We start from the raw sequence: 12,638 nt of genomic DNA, 5'->3' as shown, positions 1-12,638 counted from the left end.
CATGTCACTTACTGTGATTTTACGTGTGGTCCTCTAAACAGTGCACAATGATTGTGGCCCTTGGCCAAAAGAGGGTTAAAAGATTTAAATGATTGTTTAGAGTTGATGTAATACAGTTATGCAGGACTTGCTGTTAATTGAATCTGACATCCCTCCATTGATGTCACTTGGGGGTTGAGGTGGGCGGAGGCTAAGAAGTGCTTTGTATCTGTGGTTCACACAAGTTGCTTGTCCTGTCCTGGTCTCCATCCAGTACAGCAACAGTAAATCTGCCCTTTACTAGATTTATGCAGTTCTGTGTTAAATGTTTTTCTGCTGCCTTCTGGATTTCTCGGTCAGACACATTTGGGCGTTAAAACCACTGCCATAATTTGATTTAGTCGTTTACGGGACTGTAACCTCACCCCTTCTTCTTGACATGTTTACCGACCACCCTTTTCCCACAGGACTGCCCAGAATTCGACCTGGTTTTTGACAATGCCTCTGACCAGTGGGTAGCTGGCTCAGCTGGGGAGAAGTGCACGTTTGTCCAGATTCTGCACCATGCCTGCCAGCGGCACAGCGGCGAGCGGAAACCAGAGTTCATCAACTGCCAGTCGAAGCTGCTTGGAGGTACGCCAAAGAGATGTGCGCTTCCATAACTTTGCCTCTTATCCCCGCCCCCCCCCCCCCCCCCCACTTTGGCTAGACAAGCTAGCTTTTTGGCCCCAACTGCTTGGCTGTGGTGCTAGTGGGACTCCCATAAAACGCGGGGCTGTTTTTTCAACACTTTTGGAAGAAACTCTTGGATGCTTGTAGAAGGATTATCTTGGGTGAAAACGAATATTAGCAGAGTCATTCGAAGGTTATCCAGATATGTTTTTTCCTCCTCCCCCCCCCCCCCCCCCCCCCAGGCCTGGACCCTAGATCTGACAGTAAATAACTTTGATGGATCAGGTCACAGCCACTCTTTAAGGAGCGCTCACCAGACCAGATGGTGCTACAACTAAAATATGAAATGTATCCTAAATTTAATTGTACATTGAGCTCAAGTGTTGCTGTTGATGCACATCCGTGACCCACTAGTGTACAGTTCAGGCCATGTACAACAGTGACAGTCCTCTACTATCAAATAACAAATGCCTCACTAATCTTGGTTGCCTCCTGGGCTATGCAGTTTCATCCCCATCTGGTTCTCCTAGTGGCCCAGGGCCAAGCCCAGAGAGGGTGCTCTTCTAGCAAACAGAACTGCATTGATGCCAGTAATGTAAGCCTGTTACAGGCTTTCTTGGAAGACAAGATGCTCAAAATGATCAGAGACTAGAGCAGAAAAGATGGCTTCCAGAAACAAGGATTTTGAAAAAGCAGTCCTTGGAGCACTAACTTCATATCCAGAAGGTTAATGCACTTACAACCATTGTGTGAAACATAATAGTGGATGAGGCTGCTGTACCTCCAGAATACAAATTGAGTGGAATTCTAAAAGATACACCTTTTAAATACACTTCAAGTTTTCAAACTGGTTTTTGTATGATTTTAATATTTTGGGAGAATGACACTGATACTCGGTTTGAATGCGTCACCTAGGCAGGAAGGTAATGAGAAATTGTCCCATCTGTTTGGGTGCCTCCGATTTATGTAGGGAATAATAATTTGTACAGTAAGGTTTCTTTTGTCTAGAAGTCTCTAGCGGTGTTCTGACTGTTGGTGTTATCCTGAAGGGTCAAGCAGCCTGTTACCATATGTCGGTTATCTTGGAACAGGAGTACCCTGTTAATGCTTTGACTCACTAGCCCTCCCAGTTTAAGTCTCACACCAGTGCAAAACAATGATGATGTGGCTGCTCAGGTGTGGGACAATAACTGTGTGGGTCACTACTTCTCCATTTCCCTGCATCTTTTGACAGTGATTTTCTGTTCTGCATTATCGCAGTTCACGTGAAACCGGTGTTGAGGATCTGGAAACTCTGAAGAATTGTTCCAGTACAACACTTCATTACATGGTTTTGAAGTGTTTACTAGCGTTGGAATTTAGTGCGCCGTAAATTCCAGCACAATGTAGAATCTATGTATCTTAGCCTTGATTTACAAAACTGCAGTCCTTCCACACTGTTGGCGAGTGTGTAGGACAGGCCTTGTTTGAGTACCGTCGTGTTCTAGATTTATTGGTTATGGAAACTATGATTTTTAGTGGAAGATTTCTGTCCACTTGTCCAAGTTTTTCTGTGGACTTTGGCCGCAGTTGCTGTTTGACAAGCGGGGATATTTGACCAAGCTGCAAGGATTTGGGTGATTCATTTATGGCTTGTTGATTCATTGAGGAATCTTGTGCAATTTTTGCAATGCTCTGTAAATGGTCCTGGTTGTTAATCACGTGTTCTGCAGCACTCTTTGTAAGACGGTATCGGCCTAGAAAAGGAGCTAAATGAAAAAGGAGGGACCTTGATAACAATACACTGTTCTCTGTACATTTCCGCTGTCATTATTATTCCTGTTAATCATTCTTCTGGAAAATGCTGTGGGCCAGGAGTAGTATCTAATAAATTTGGTGGGCTGTGTAATTTGGTGTGACTTGAAAAATAAATTGGAATTCAAATTGTTTAATTTTCTTTTGTCATCAGCATTAGATTAGCCATGCTCTTCCGAATCCTTCACGTCTAAGGTGTCTGCAGCCCCTGTCTCTGCTGAGGGAGTGGGTAGCCTTGATCTGAACTTGTATCAGAAAGGTTTTGGTGTTTCCCCCCCCCCCCAGAAAAAAGCTGCTTGTTGATACTTTAAGAAAATCACTTTAGCTGAATTGAATCGGCTAATATTTAGTCTTGATGAGTACATGAAAAATTGTGCTGTGTAGGTTACTTTGGTCACTTGAATGAATCAGATCAGCATATCTGTAATATGCATACTGTAATAAAATGTTTCTTTTAACTTGGTTTGTTGCTGTAGATGTATGATTGGAACAGGGAGTCTGAAAAAGGTGATGTGAAATAGCCTGTGATGTTGGTCTTGCTTCAGCTTTATTGGATAAAAGCAAAGTAAACAAGGGCAGTTTACTTCTTCTCTATTGCTTTTTGGAAGTATGTGTATGGGATGTGGTTTTGTGGAAGCCTGTACCACAAATGGGAGTCTTCAAAAGCGCACTTTCTTTTGCTGCTGTCATTGGGGTGGAGAGCCTCCCTGGTAGATTATATCCTTTCTTCCCATCAAGGTTACCGGACCATGTCTGCGTTTTACCCTTTCCAGTTTTTACATTGCTAATGTGTGTAACACTGTGCAAGTAAAGTCAGTCCAGTCAAGTTTACAGTGTTTTGAAGCACTAACTCTTCTAATGCTACATCTCAGTGTCTAATACGTAATCCTGGCTATGCTTTCCCAGGCATATTTTGAAATAAATTATGCTTCGAAATGGTATCAACTAAATTGGTTGTGCAATGCTTGCATAACTAATCTGCCATTTAAAAGAAAATGTCAGCATAGATGTAAAAATGCCAGAAGGCCATCAAAAATTGAGATGTTGTCTTTTCTGTTCTTGCTCAGTAAGTTCGGTCATTTTCCATTGCAAGAACTTTTTGAACAAAATGAGGGGTGCGACAGTATCGAACCAGTGTCCTCGTCAGAAGGAAGGTAAGAAAGAAGTCCTGAAGATATTGTTTCCTACCATGCTGCCAGTTTTTGTTGTGCACAAGATGTCAAAATTGGGTTTTTCAGCTTTTGCAGAGTAAATCATAACAATACATGTGAAAATTTCCAAACGCACTTTTAAATCAAACTGCGATATGAACATGATTAACTGCTGCAGTGATTCTTGCCTCATTCTGTGTGATGTTGCTGAGCAGCAAATGACTGCTGGCACCTCGAAGCGCACGGAACTCTGCGCCAGCCTGAGACATTTTTATAATCACTAGTCGGCTTTCCAATTTGTTTTTATTTTGTTTAAACACAGCTGCTTTACATTTGTTACATAGAGCTCCAGCAAATACAGAAGGAGAAAAGTAACCCTACCAAATCAACATGGCGTAGTTATTTGGAACAAAGTTTTCCTATCAATGTTGTTGGAACGTCTCTCACCAAAGGTTTGGTCCGCTATTAGTGAAAGTGATGACATCGGTCATCGTGACGGAACTTCAGCCATAATCAACATAATTTTATTGATTGCAATAGGTTTTAAACTTTGCAGTGCTTTTGGCAGGCGACTGCAGTTGAGAAGGCTACTGAGTAGCAGTCTTGTACCTGGCGAACTCCGTTTGAAGAACTCGCGAATGTACATGATCAGGGCGAGTTACGGTGCACATTGTTCTCTTTGCTAGCAGAAGAGTTTGGAGACTGAATAAATATAAATGTGCTATGCAAAGTCAGCCAATATTTATAGCAATCACTAGTGTCGAATGTATGTGCATCAAAACTTTGGGAGCCAGAACTGGCTTTCAAAAGAGATGATTGTTCATAATGCATTACTGGTTGGAGAGACCACCCTTGGCCGGTCAGTTGACTTCATCAGTGTTGTGACCAGGCTGTCTGGCACAAAAATCCAAAGGGCACAAGATGAGAGAGCAGTGGTGAAGGACTTTTAACAAATAAGCAGATGTCCATGATACATTCCATAAAACACTTATTACAGGGTTTCCATTTTATTGATTATTAGTGTTCAACTAGTGTTCAGTCCTTTTACCCAAGAAGGCTGTTGGACTGTGGCGTTGGCTGAGTAATGCCACGTGGGTTTTTTTTTTTTTTTGGGTCAGACTTTGTCTTCATTTATTTGTATTTGTAAATGCATGTAAGCGTGTTTTTCTAAACAGTTTACCTAATGGGTTCACTGGAGAGGGAGTTTAGGTTCCTCCCTAATCATCTTAGTCTGGAGTTAATATTTAAATGAAAATACTGTAGCGTGCTGTGCTTTTCCTTTTGGATGAGGCAAAGGAGGATGCACAAGCCACATTCATTATGAACCTATATTGGAACACCCGCTTACAGCGAGAGGTATCGACACAAACCAACGGAAAAACGCTTTCAGTCCGAGAACCCTTTTTCCTCAAGGACCTACACCTCAAGTCAGCCTGTTCAGTCTTCACCTTCTCACACTGTCCAACGGGCACTCACTTCCTTATAATCCCTGTTAGCCCTCACAGCCATTGTACAACTATTTTAAATTTACCACAATTTACAGCTATTTACAATAAACATCTTTTTGCGCTCAAACCTGACACTCCCCAATAATGAGGGTCGTTACAATACTATCATATTTTGTTGTGGCATAACATATTAGAGCGTGAAGTGCCGCTTTGCCTTGGAGCCCAACTTCTGCTGAAGCGCCACAACTTCAGGAAATGGCATTTTCTTTGTGTTTCTGGTTGTCGATTCCACATGTTGGCTGTGCAAGTACAATTCTAGGATGACCTTTTCAACAGTAGGCACTAAATATGGGTTGTGGAGAAACAATGCCTTTTTTTAATTTGTAATAATGTTAATTTGTCTGTGCTTATCCAAGATTTGCCTAACTTAACACGTAAACTGATGGCTATCTATCTGTAATTAACCTTTTGAATTTGTAGATAACGAAGTTAAGTGGCGAGAAGCTGGAGGATGTTGCACAATGTTCCATAGCCATTGGGACTCATTAGGAGCTTATGGAGATGATGGATTTATTATATTTTTCAGTAATTTTAAATTAATGTTTGAAGTTCATAAAGTCCTACAAAGAATATTTATAATTTTATCTAGGATTTTTGTAGACCCCAATGAGCAAATAGTGTAAACTGAGGGGCATCTGTATTACTGAGATTCTGCATGAATTAATGGTAATTATTTTGGAGTTGCAAACAAATTGAGTTGGACAAATGGACTTCTGGGTCCAATTATTTTCACAGGTTGGTCTACCAATGTACTGTTTTTTTTTTTTTACTGTGGTGACTCAAAGTCCTGTGATTGGGCAAAAAAATAAGCTTTGGGGGAAATCCATTATGTTTATTCTCGGTATTGGAAATTACTTATATGTGAATAAAGGTTTAGCCACATGATTAAAAGTGTGAAGACTGAGTTAAACACTAAAAGTGTAAAGATTTGCCAGTACTGAAGTGCGTGACAATGTTCCCTTCAGCGCTAAACTTGATGAATTTTATTAATTAAACGGTAGAGCATTCTTTTTGGGGCAGAAACGAAGGTCTATATTTACATGAAGGCAGGGCAGTGATCATCGAGGGTGTCTGAGTGCTGAGCGGAATGCAGTTTCCTGCTTGGTGGGTAGAAATGAAGCCTTGTTCTGCAAGAAAGGTCACAAGTCTGTAGGATGCCGTATCCTGCGGGCACCTCCTTGCGTGGGGTGACCTTTCGGAGCAGCCCTGAACCAGCAAGCCCCAAAAAGGGTTCCTTGTCCCTCGCGCTCACCAGCAAACATGCCTCCAACTCCTGCACGAGAACCTGCGTGTAAGAGTGCAAATGCTCTCAGAAGCGACTGCTCTGGTTCTCTGCGAATGACTCATGGCGTTCAGCACCACCAAATGAGGAGGGATGAGATGAATCAACTGAATTGTTTTTTCCAAAACACATGGCTTCCACAACTTTGTACATGCTGTACAACACAACTTATTTTTGCAGTAAATGACAGCTCTCGACTTCTGATGAAGAAAAGATAACCTAGGGTATTGCTAGTGTCCTTTGGAGGGTTAAACTCAGCCTTTACACTTTTAATCATGTGGCTAAACCTATATTCACATATCAAGTAATTTCCAATGTTGAGAATAAACATAATGGACCTCCCTCTGCTGTATTTTTTCACCTGAAAACCATCCATGAAATTTCTTCAGCACTTTATCTAAACGTACAGTTATGATGGTAATTGCCTGTGCTTTGTCTCTCTCTGCTGCTCGAACCTTGGTTGATTTGATTTGAATTAGGCTGCTTACACAACCATAGCAGGAAGATGTTGGCGCCATCGCCGTTCTGCTGCGCACGCTGTGTTCAAAGGCTGTCCAATTAGAGCGGTCCAGAGAGCGCCTGGTGACTCCTGCTGCTACTTGCTCCATCGTTCCTGTGGCAGAGGGGTTGTCTCCCAGGGCCCTCAATGCTTAAACTAGCAATAATAGGGCAGCTGAGAAGGGTCCTGTGTCACCGTCTGCTTGTAGGGTGCCATTATCCTTCTGCAGAGCACATGTCTGTCCGTGGAAATTGGCACGCTGACAGTGCCTAGGCAATGGGATATAACCGGTGTCGAGATGCACATGCACACGTACCGGGCAAGCGCTTGTAGCTGTGCAAGTGAACACATGTCAGAATCCCTTGGATGTTTAGCTGGAACCTTGTGAGAAGGGAGATGGAAGTCATAGGTGTGCCTGTCACTTGGTTACTGACTGACGCGCAGCTTCCTGTGTATGTTTTCGTGATATTTAGTAGAGATGTTCTGTTAAAAGTGTAAACAGTGGGCCTTTTGAAGCTGCTCTGGTCCAGAGGATTGTGTTCTCCTGGAGAGCCCAGCGAGACATGCAACGGGGGAGTGGTATTGGTCAGCCAGGAGAGCGGTCCGCGGTTGGACGCGGCATCTCGCCCCTCCAGTGGCTCTGTGGATTAGGGAGGACCGGTGGATGTGCGATGAATATGCAGACATGCACCATACATTCCTCGCCACGGCAGATTGAGTGCCGCTGCTGGTGTTTGTACTCTCTCGCCCCTCGGGCAGCAACTGAAGAGGTCATGTTGCTCTGCGAGAGTCTTTTTTGTCACCTCATTCTGTAAAGGAGAGGAGTTCTTCTGCAGCTTAAAGGAGAAAATGGTGTAATTCTTCCATTGACTACAGCACTGTGAACTGAATATTCAGCAGGTTCTGCTGTTTGACATTGCTGGGAAGCTTCAGGGGAGTCAAGCCAGCAGAGCTTTCATCTTGGATCCTTGCGCCCCGAGGATGCCTGTGTCCATGTTGCACTTTCCAGGGGGCTCGAGAGAGAGGCAAGCTTTGTTTCCGCCATGAGCCACAATGTCTCCCCCCATTTGTTTATTGTTTCTGCACCCCCGGTAGCACACCCAGGCCACAATGGGACCTTTTGTGTGTGTGCCCCACCCACTCACCATGGAAACAAAGGCTGCCTTCAGGAACTGTAGCCCCAGTCCCTGTGAATCAGTCCTGGGCTGTGGAGAGGGGTCCGCTGGGCACCACGTAAACCACTCCTCTTGCTAAACGTGTACCATCTGCTGTTTCCTCTGTGTACAGTATGTGCGTTTGTGCTGTTTTACCTAATGTGCAAGACATGAGTGTCTGTGGCAAAGGAAGAGACTGCAGAACACAAATCTCTCGGGTGTGGAAAAGCTCAGAGGATACTGGAGTGCTCACACATTTATAGGTAATTTTCTCCCCAGCTTACCGTGTTCTACACATTTGTACAGTTGTCCGTTTTTACTGCGGCAGTTCAGTGTAAAAAATGTTACTACAGCAGTTGGTTGGATTTGACCCTGGAACCTCAAAGTCTAAGGCAAAGGCTTTACCCACTATGCCCACTATCTGCTCTCCATTCAATCATCTACACATTTCTGGGGAAGCCTTACCTCATATGCTGCTATTGCATGTGAAGTTCTAAAATATGACACGTCAAAGCCGTGCTCCAAACGAACTGTTCATACTGTATACTCAGTTTCTTGCACATGCAGCTCACCGAGATGTTGCTCTACACACCCAGATTTTGTCCGAGTTTGTACATTAGAGACTGAGACCTTCTGGTTCTCTCCTTCTGTTGTGCATGATAAAGTATGTGCTGTGTCACCTTTCCATACTCAACTGCATCTTGACTCTCCTCTTTATTCCTGCTGCCGGTCTCAGTTGCGTCAGAGTGGAAATGATTGGAATGAAGACTGATGAAGAGCTCCAAAGGACTCGATTTCTCACTGCTGCCACCCTTTGCCTTTGCTCACAGGTAACAGTATACTGCACTCTGCAGCAGGCAGCGTGACCAGCGCCGTGCAGAAGGCCAGTCAGGCGCTGAACGAGCGCCAGGAGCGCCTGGGTCGGGCCGAAGAAAAGACGGGGGAGCTTATGAATAGCGCCCAGCAGTTCGCAGACACGGCACACAAGGTGAGTGTAGCCCGGGGACTTTGACCCCCAGCGTGGTATTGCACTGCACTCCAGTGATGGCATTGAGCCACCAAAGTACCTGACCTTTGAGCACCTTCTTAGATGTAAGGGAAGGAATCACTCCCAGTAGAGCAAAGGTGATATTTATGGTTCACGATGTAATGAAGCTCACAGACAAGCCAGCTGTTCCCTAATTGCAGGGGAGAAGCATGATTGGAGGGCCACTGCAGCAGAGTGGCACTGAGAGAGTGAACCTGCCTCCGTGCTCTCGCTCCCTGTGTTTAACTCTGTAGTGTCACACTCCTCATTAATTTGCAGACCCCCCTGTAGCTCATTAATTCAAGTGAACTCTGGCCGTGCCTCGTACAGTTGGGTGCAACACTGCGCTCTGCATCAGCCTTGCGTGTGTTCTATGTAACCTTGTAGTCACGGCAACAGCAGAGTTTCTGCACAGCTGATACGAACTCCATCATAGCGTTACATTGTTCATTTGGTATGCCAGCACATCTGGCACTAACACACTTCAGGCATGGTTCTTTTGCATATTATGGGGGTGGTGCAGGGCTGTTGCCACACTAGTCCTAGGCTCTGGTTTGGGAGATGTTGACAACAGAGCCCAGGGTGCTGTTTTTTGCTGCTGTGTACCTTGTGCAGCTCATCCACATCAGAGCCCAGAGGAATCAATGCTTCTGTCCAGGTAGAGCTGTTCTAACACCTATCTGTGTGCCCCAGCAAGTGCTGCAGAGGCATGTAACTTCTTCTCTGTCTGCACAATTAACATAACCCTTTCAGTATCTTTGCCATGTTACTTGTGTCCTTTATGACAGGGTGTTGTCAGCTTAGCTTTAATCACTGCAGCAGTCTCTCAGAGCACAGTGGTCTGAACTATAGTGCTTTGCTTTCTGCTATGTAAGATGAATGAATGAATAAATGAATAGTAAATGAAGATAATGACAGACTAATTGAGTCTCCTTTGATAGATCACTGCCCCTTCACTGTTAAGATGAATTCCCCTCTGAGTGAGAATTATGACTAGATGAGAGCGTTTGGGCCTTTTTCACTTGCAGGGGACATACAACTGCAGTAAAAAAAAAAAACGGTTTGCTCCAAAAAACATCCCATTTTTGTACAAGCTATTAAACATCCTATTAATTTGCCTGCTAACTAGTTGAACATCTTGTTCTAATTCAAATTAGTAACGTGAACATATTAGTAAAAACATTGATTTTCATTCATTTTATTCTCAGAGTGTCGATGCAGAATGCTGGCTATCTGGTGTTGCACCATGCATGACCGTGCAGTATACGCAGAGAGCCAAGTCTGAGTTCTAGTGTCCTCTTGGAAGATACTGCAGGAAGTCATAAGGATACACTGATGTAAAATCCATTTTAAATAGTCCTCGTATCGTCATGCAGGATGTAAATTGCCTCCTCTCTGTATTCAGCAAGGCAGTGGTGCAGTGAATAAGTCAGTTTCTTTACTGAGCTTTTGCCTTTTCGAGCCCCAGGGTACATCTTGGTATAATTCTGTGTTCTCAATGTAATGCAATTTTAAAGCTATCATTTAAAATTTGTCATAGCATGGTTGGATATATTACCGAAATGAAGAGCACTAAACAGTGGCTGAAGCTGGTTGTGGTACATAAAAGGTGTGCACAGTTGGGAGATGCTAGTCCCAGGTAGGGAGCAGGTTGGGCTTTGACCCTTTGCTAAGAAAGAGATGGTGGCCATACTGATTACAATGATCTATGCAGTTCAGCAGGGTTTCTGACCTTAGGGCTGTACAAATTGTTGGCCATCTGTGCTTTGTGGGGTCACATCTTTGTTTTGCTGCCCTCTGGTGGTCTTCAAATCGCAGCACCATTTTGTGTGTGTGAAGTGGATGCAGTACGTCTACATCGATTCATTTAGATGACGCTTTTCTCCAAAGCAACTTAGCGTTAAGCTGCCTAGGTTATTTACCCATTTATGCAGCCAGGTATTTTTGCTGGAGCAATTTAGGGTAAGTACCTTGCTCAAGGGTACTACAGCTGAAGATGAGATTCAAACTCGTGATTTTCGGGTGCAAAGGCAGCAGCTCTGACTACCGCACTTCCAGCTGACATTCATTGCTTTGCATGTCTTCAGCAAAATCATCTACTTGATGGAGGTTGAACTTTTGACAGACAGGCTCATTGCTGGGATATCCTTTAGCACTAATCACTGTTCATTCCCTTGCCTTCTGCTCAGTTTATTTGTAAATGTTGAATTTATTTCTTAAATGCTCTAAGTTTATCATCTTCTCAATGAGTTATTGTGGAGTATACAATATGGTTTATCCACATTTCTCTGTGTACAGCTGGAATATGGATTGGGGGGCACGATCTACAGTATGATTGATCAGTTGATCTGTGTGGTCACACTTCTCTTCCTTCAGCTTGCCATGAAGCACAAGTGTTAAACAAGGGAACCCTCTGGGGATCTGGACAGACGAGAAAGGCACCGATCCTCTGGGACACCTTTCTAATTGTATTAATGCGTGTTGTTTACCCCCCACCTCAAACACCATCATCACTAATGCACTTTTCATACACCCTTGGACCCTTCCTGAGTGTCAGTGAAGGTATGGGCATCACAAGGGTGTGGACTGAAGAGGATGTGGCATGCAGCTTCAGCACAATGTTGCCAGCACATCTCATGGCCCAATTCCTCCATGGCCTAAGGAGCAGCAAAGCACCACTCCCTCATCCTGTCACACTGGGGTGCTGGGAATGGCCCCCTACCTGCCTCCTGGGACTTCTTCAGATTTCTCTGGTAGTGACATGTAGGAATGCCTTCTTGCTTGTGTGAAAAACATTTTCATTAATCGTCTGTGATCGCAGCTAACAATAGAAAGTAGTGTAAAGTGTTTAATACTGCATGGCACTACTTTCATTCTTTTTTTAATTTTTTTGTTTGACAGTTTTCTTGAGGGGATAACAGCATTAATTGACAAGTAGGTCAAAAAGTCACAAATGAAGTTCCAAGAAACTTGATGTGATCAATGTAGGTGTACGAAGAAGCGGTTGCCTGCTCCACAGATGGCACAGCCTTCTGCTTCACATGGGTTCGCTGTCTGAATACAGTATGGGCAATAAACTTTATATAGTATTAGTTTTGAATATAAAAAAATGGAAGCCTGACTGCCTGTTATGGTATCAGTGTGAAATTGCTGTCTGACTTTACAGTTGCAGATCACTGACCTCTGCCCAGCTGTGTAATTAATGGTCATGATTCTTCACAATATGTGCTAAAATACTGCTGCACTTACACAATTCTTTTAGCGTATATCCATTATTACAGTGATTGTGACAACTAAACTTTCTGGGAAATTTTTGAAAATAAGTTTATTCCCCTCTGTCATATAAAACTTTTTTTTTTCCCTTTATTCCAGTGGTCAAATGGGAAATTAAAAAAAAAAAAAAAAAAAAAAAAAAGCCTTTAGTGTATATTGTGTTTTTGCATTGTTAAATTTCTTTACGGCTATTTTATCACAACTCGTATTTGATTTCGGTGTCATTTTAAATCTGCAAGACTTTATAAATTTAAAAATGTATCTAGAGGAGAATGAATAACTACACTTTGTGATTACTT

At 43.4% G+C, this 12,638-nt stretch overlaps 1 protein-coding gene across 2 annotated transcripts in view; it reads left to right on the top strand.

The window, feature by feature from the left end:
- Positions 1-12,432, top strand: part of stxbp6l (syntaxin binding protein 6 (amisyn), like) — a 53,349-nt gene extending 40,917 nt beyond the window's left edge. Inside the window, exons 4-7 of one of the 2 annotated variants that reach the window (XM_018735311.2) lie at positions 447-612; positions 3,513-3,599; positions 8,870-9,027; positions 11,443-12,432. In XM_018735311.2, coding sequence (XP_018590827.1) covers positions 447-612; positions 3,513-3,599; positions 8,870-9,027; positions 11,443-11,466 — 435 coding nt within the window. In that variant the 3' untranslated portion in view covers positions 11,467-12,432. The remainder of the gene's footprint in view (positions 1-446; positions 613-3,512; positions 3,600-8,869; positions 9,028-11,442) is intronic. The other variant, XM_018735313.2, reaches the window with a different exon arrangement.
- The last annotated feature ends 206 nt before the right edge of the window (positions 12,433-12,638 follow it).

This window comes from Scleropages formosus, chromosome 1, assembly GCF_900964775.1.
Source record: "Scleropages formosus chromosome 1, fSclFor1.1, whole genome shotgun sequence".
NCBI classification, from domain to species: Eukaryota; Metazoa; Chordata; class Actinopteri; order Osteoglossiformes; family Osteoglossidae; genus Scleropages; species Scleropages formosus.
This window is presented reverse-complemented; position numbering and strand designations above follow the sequence as displayed.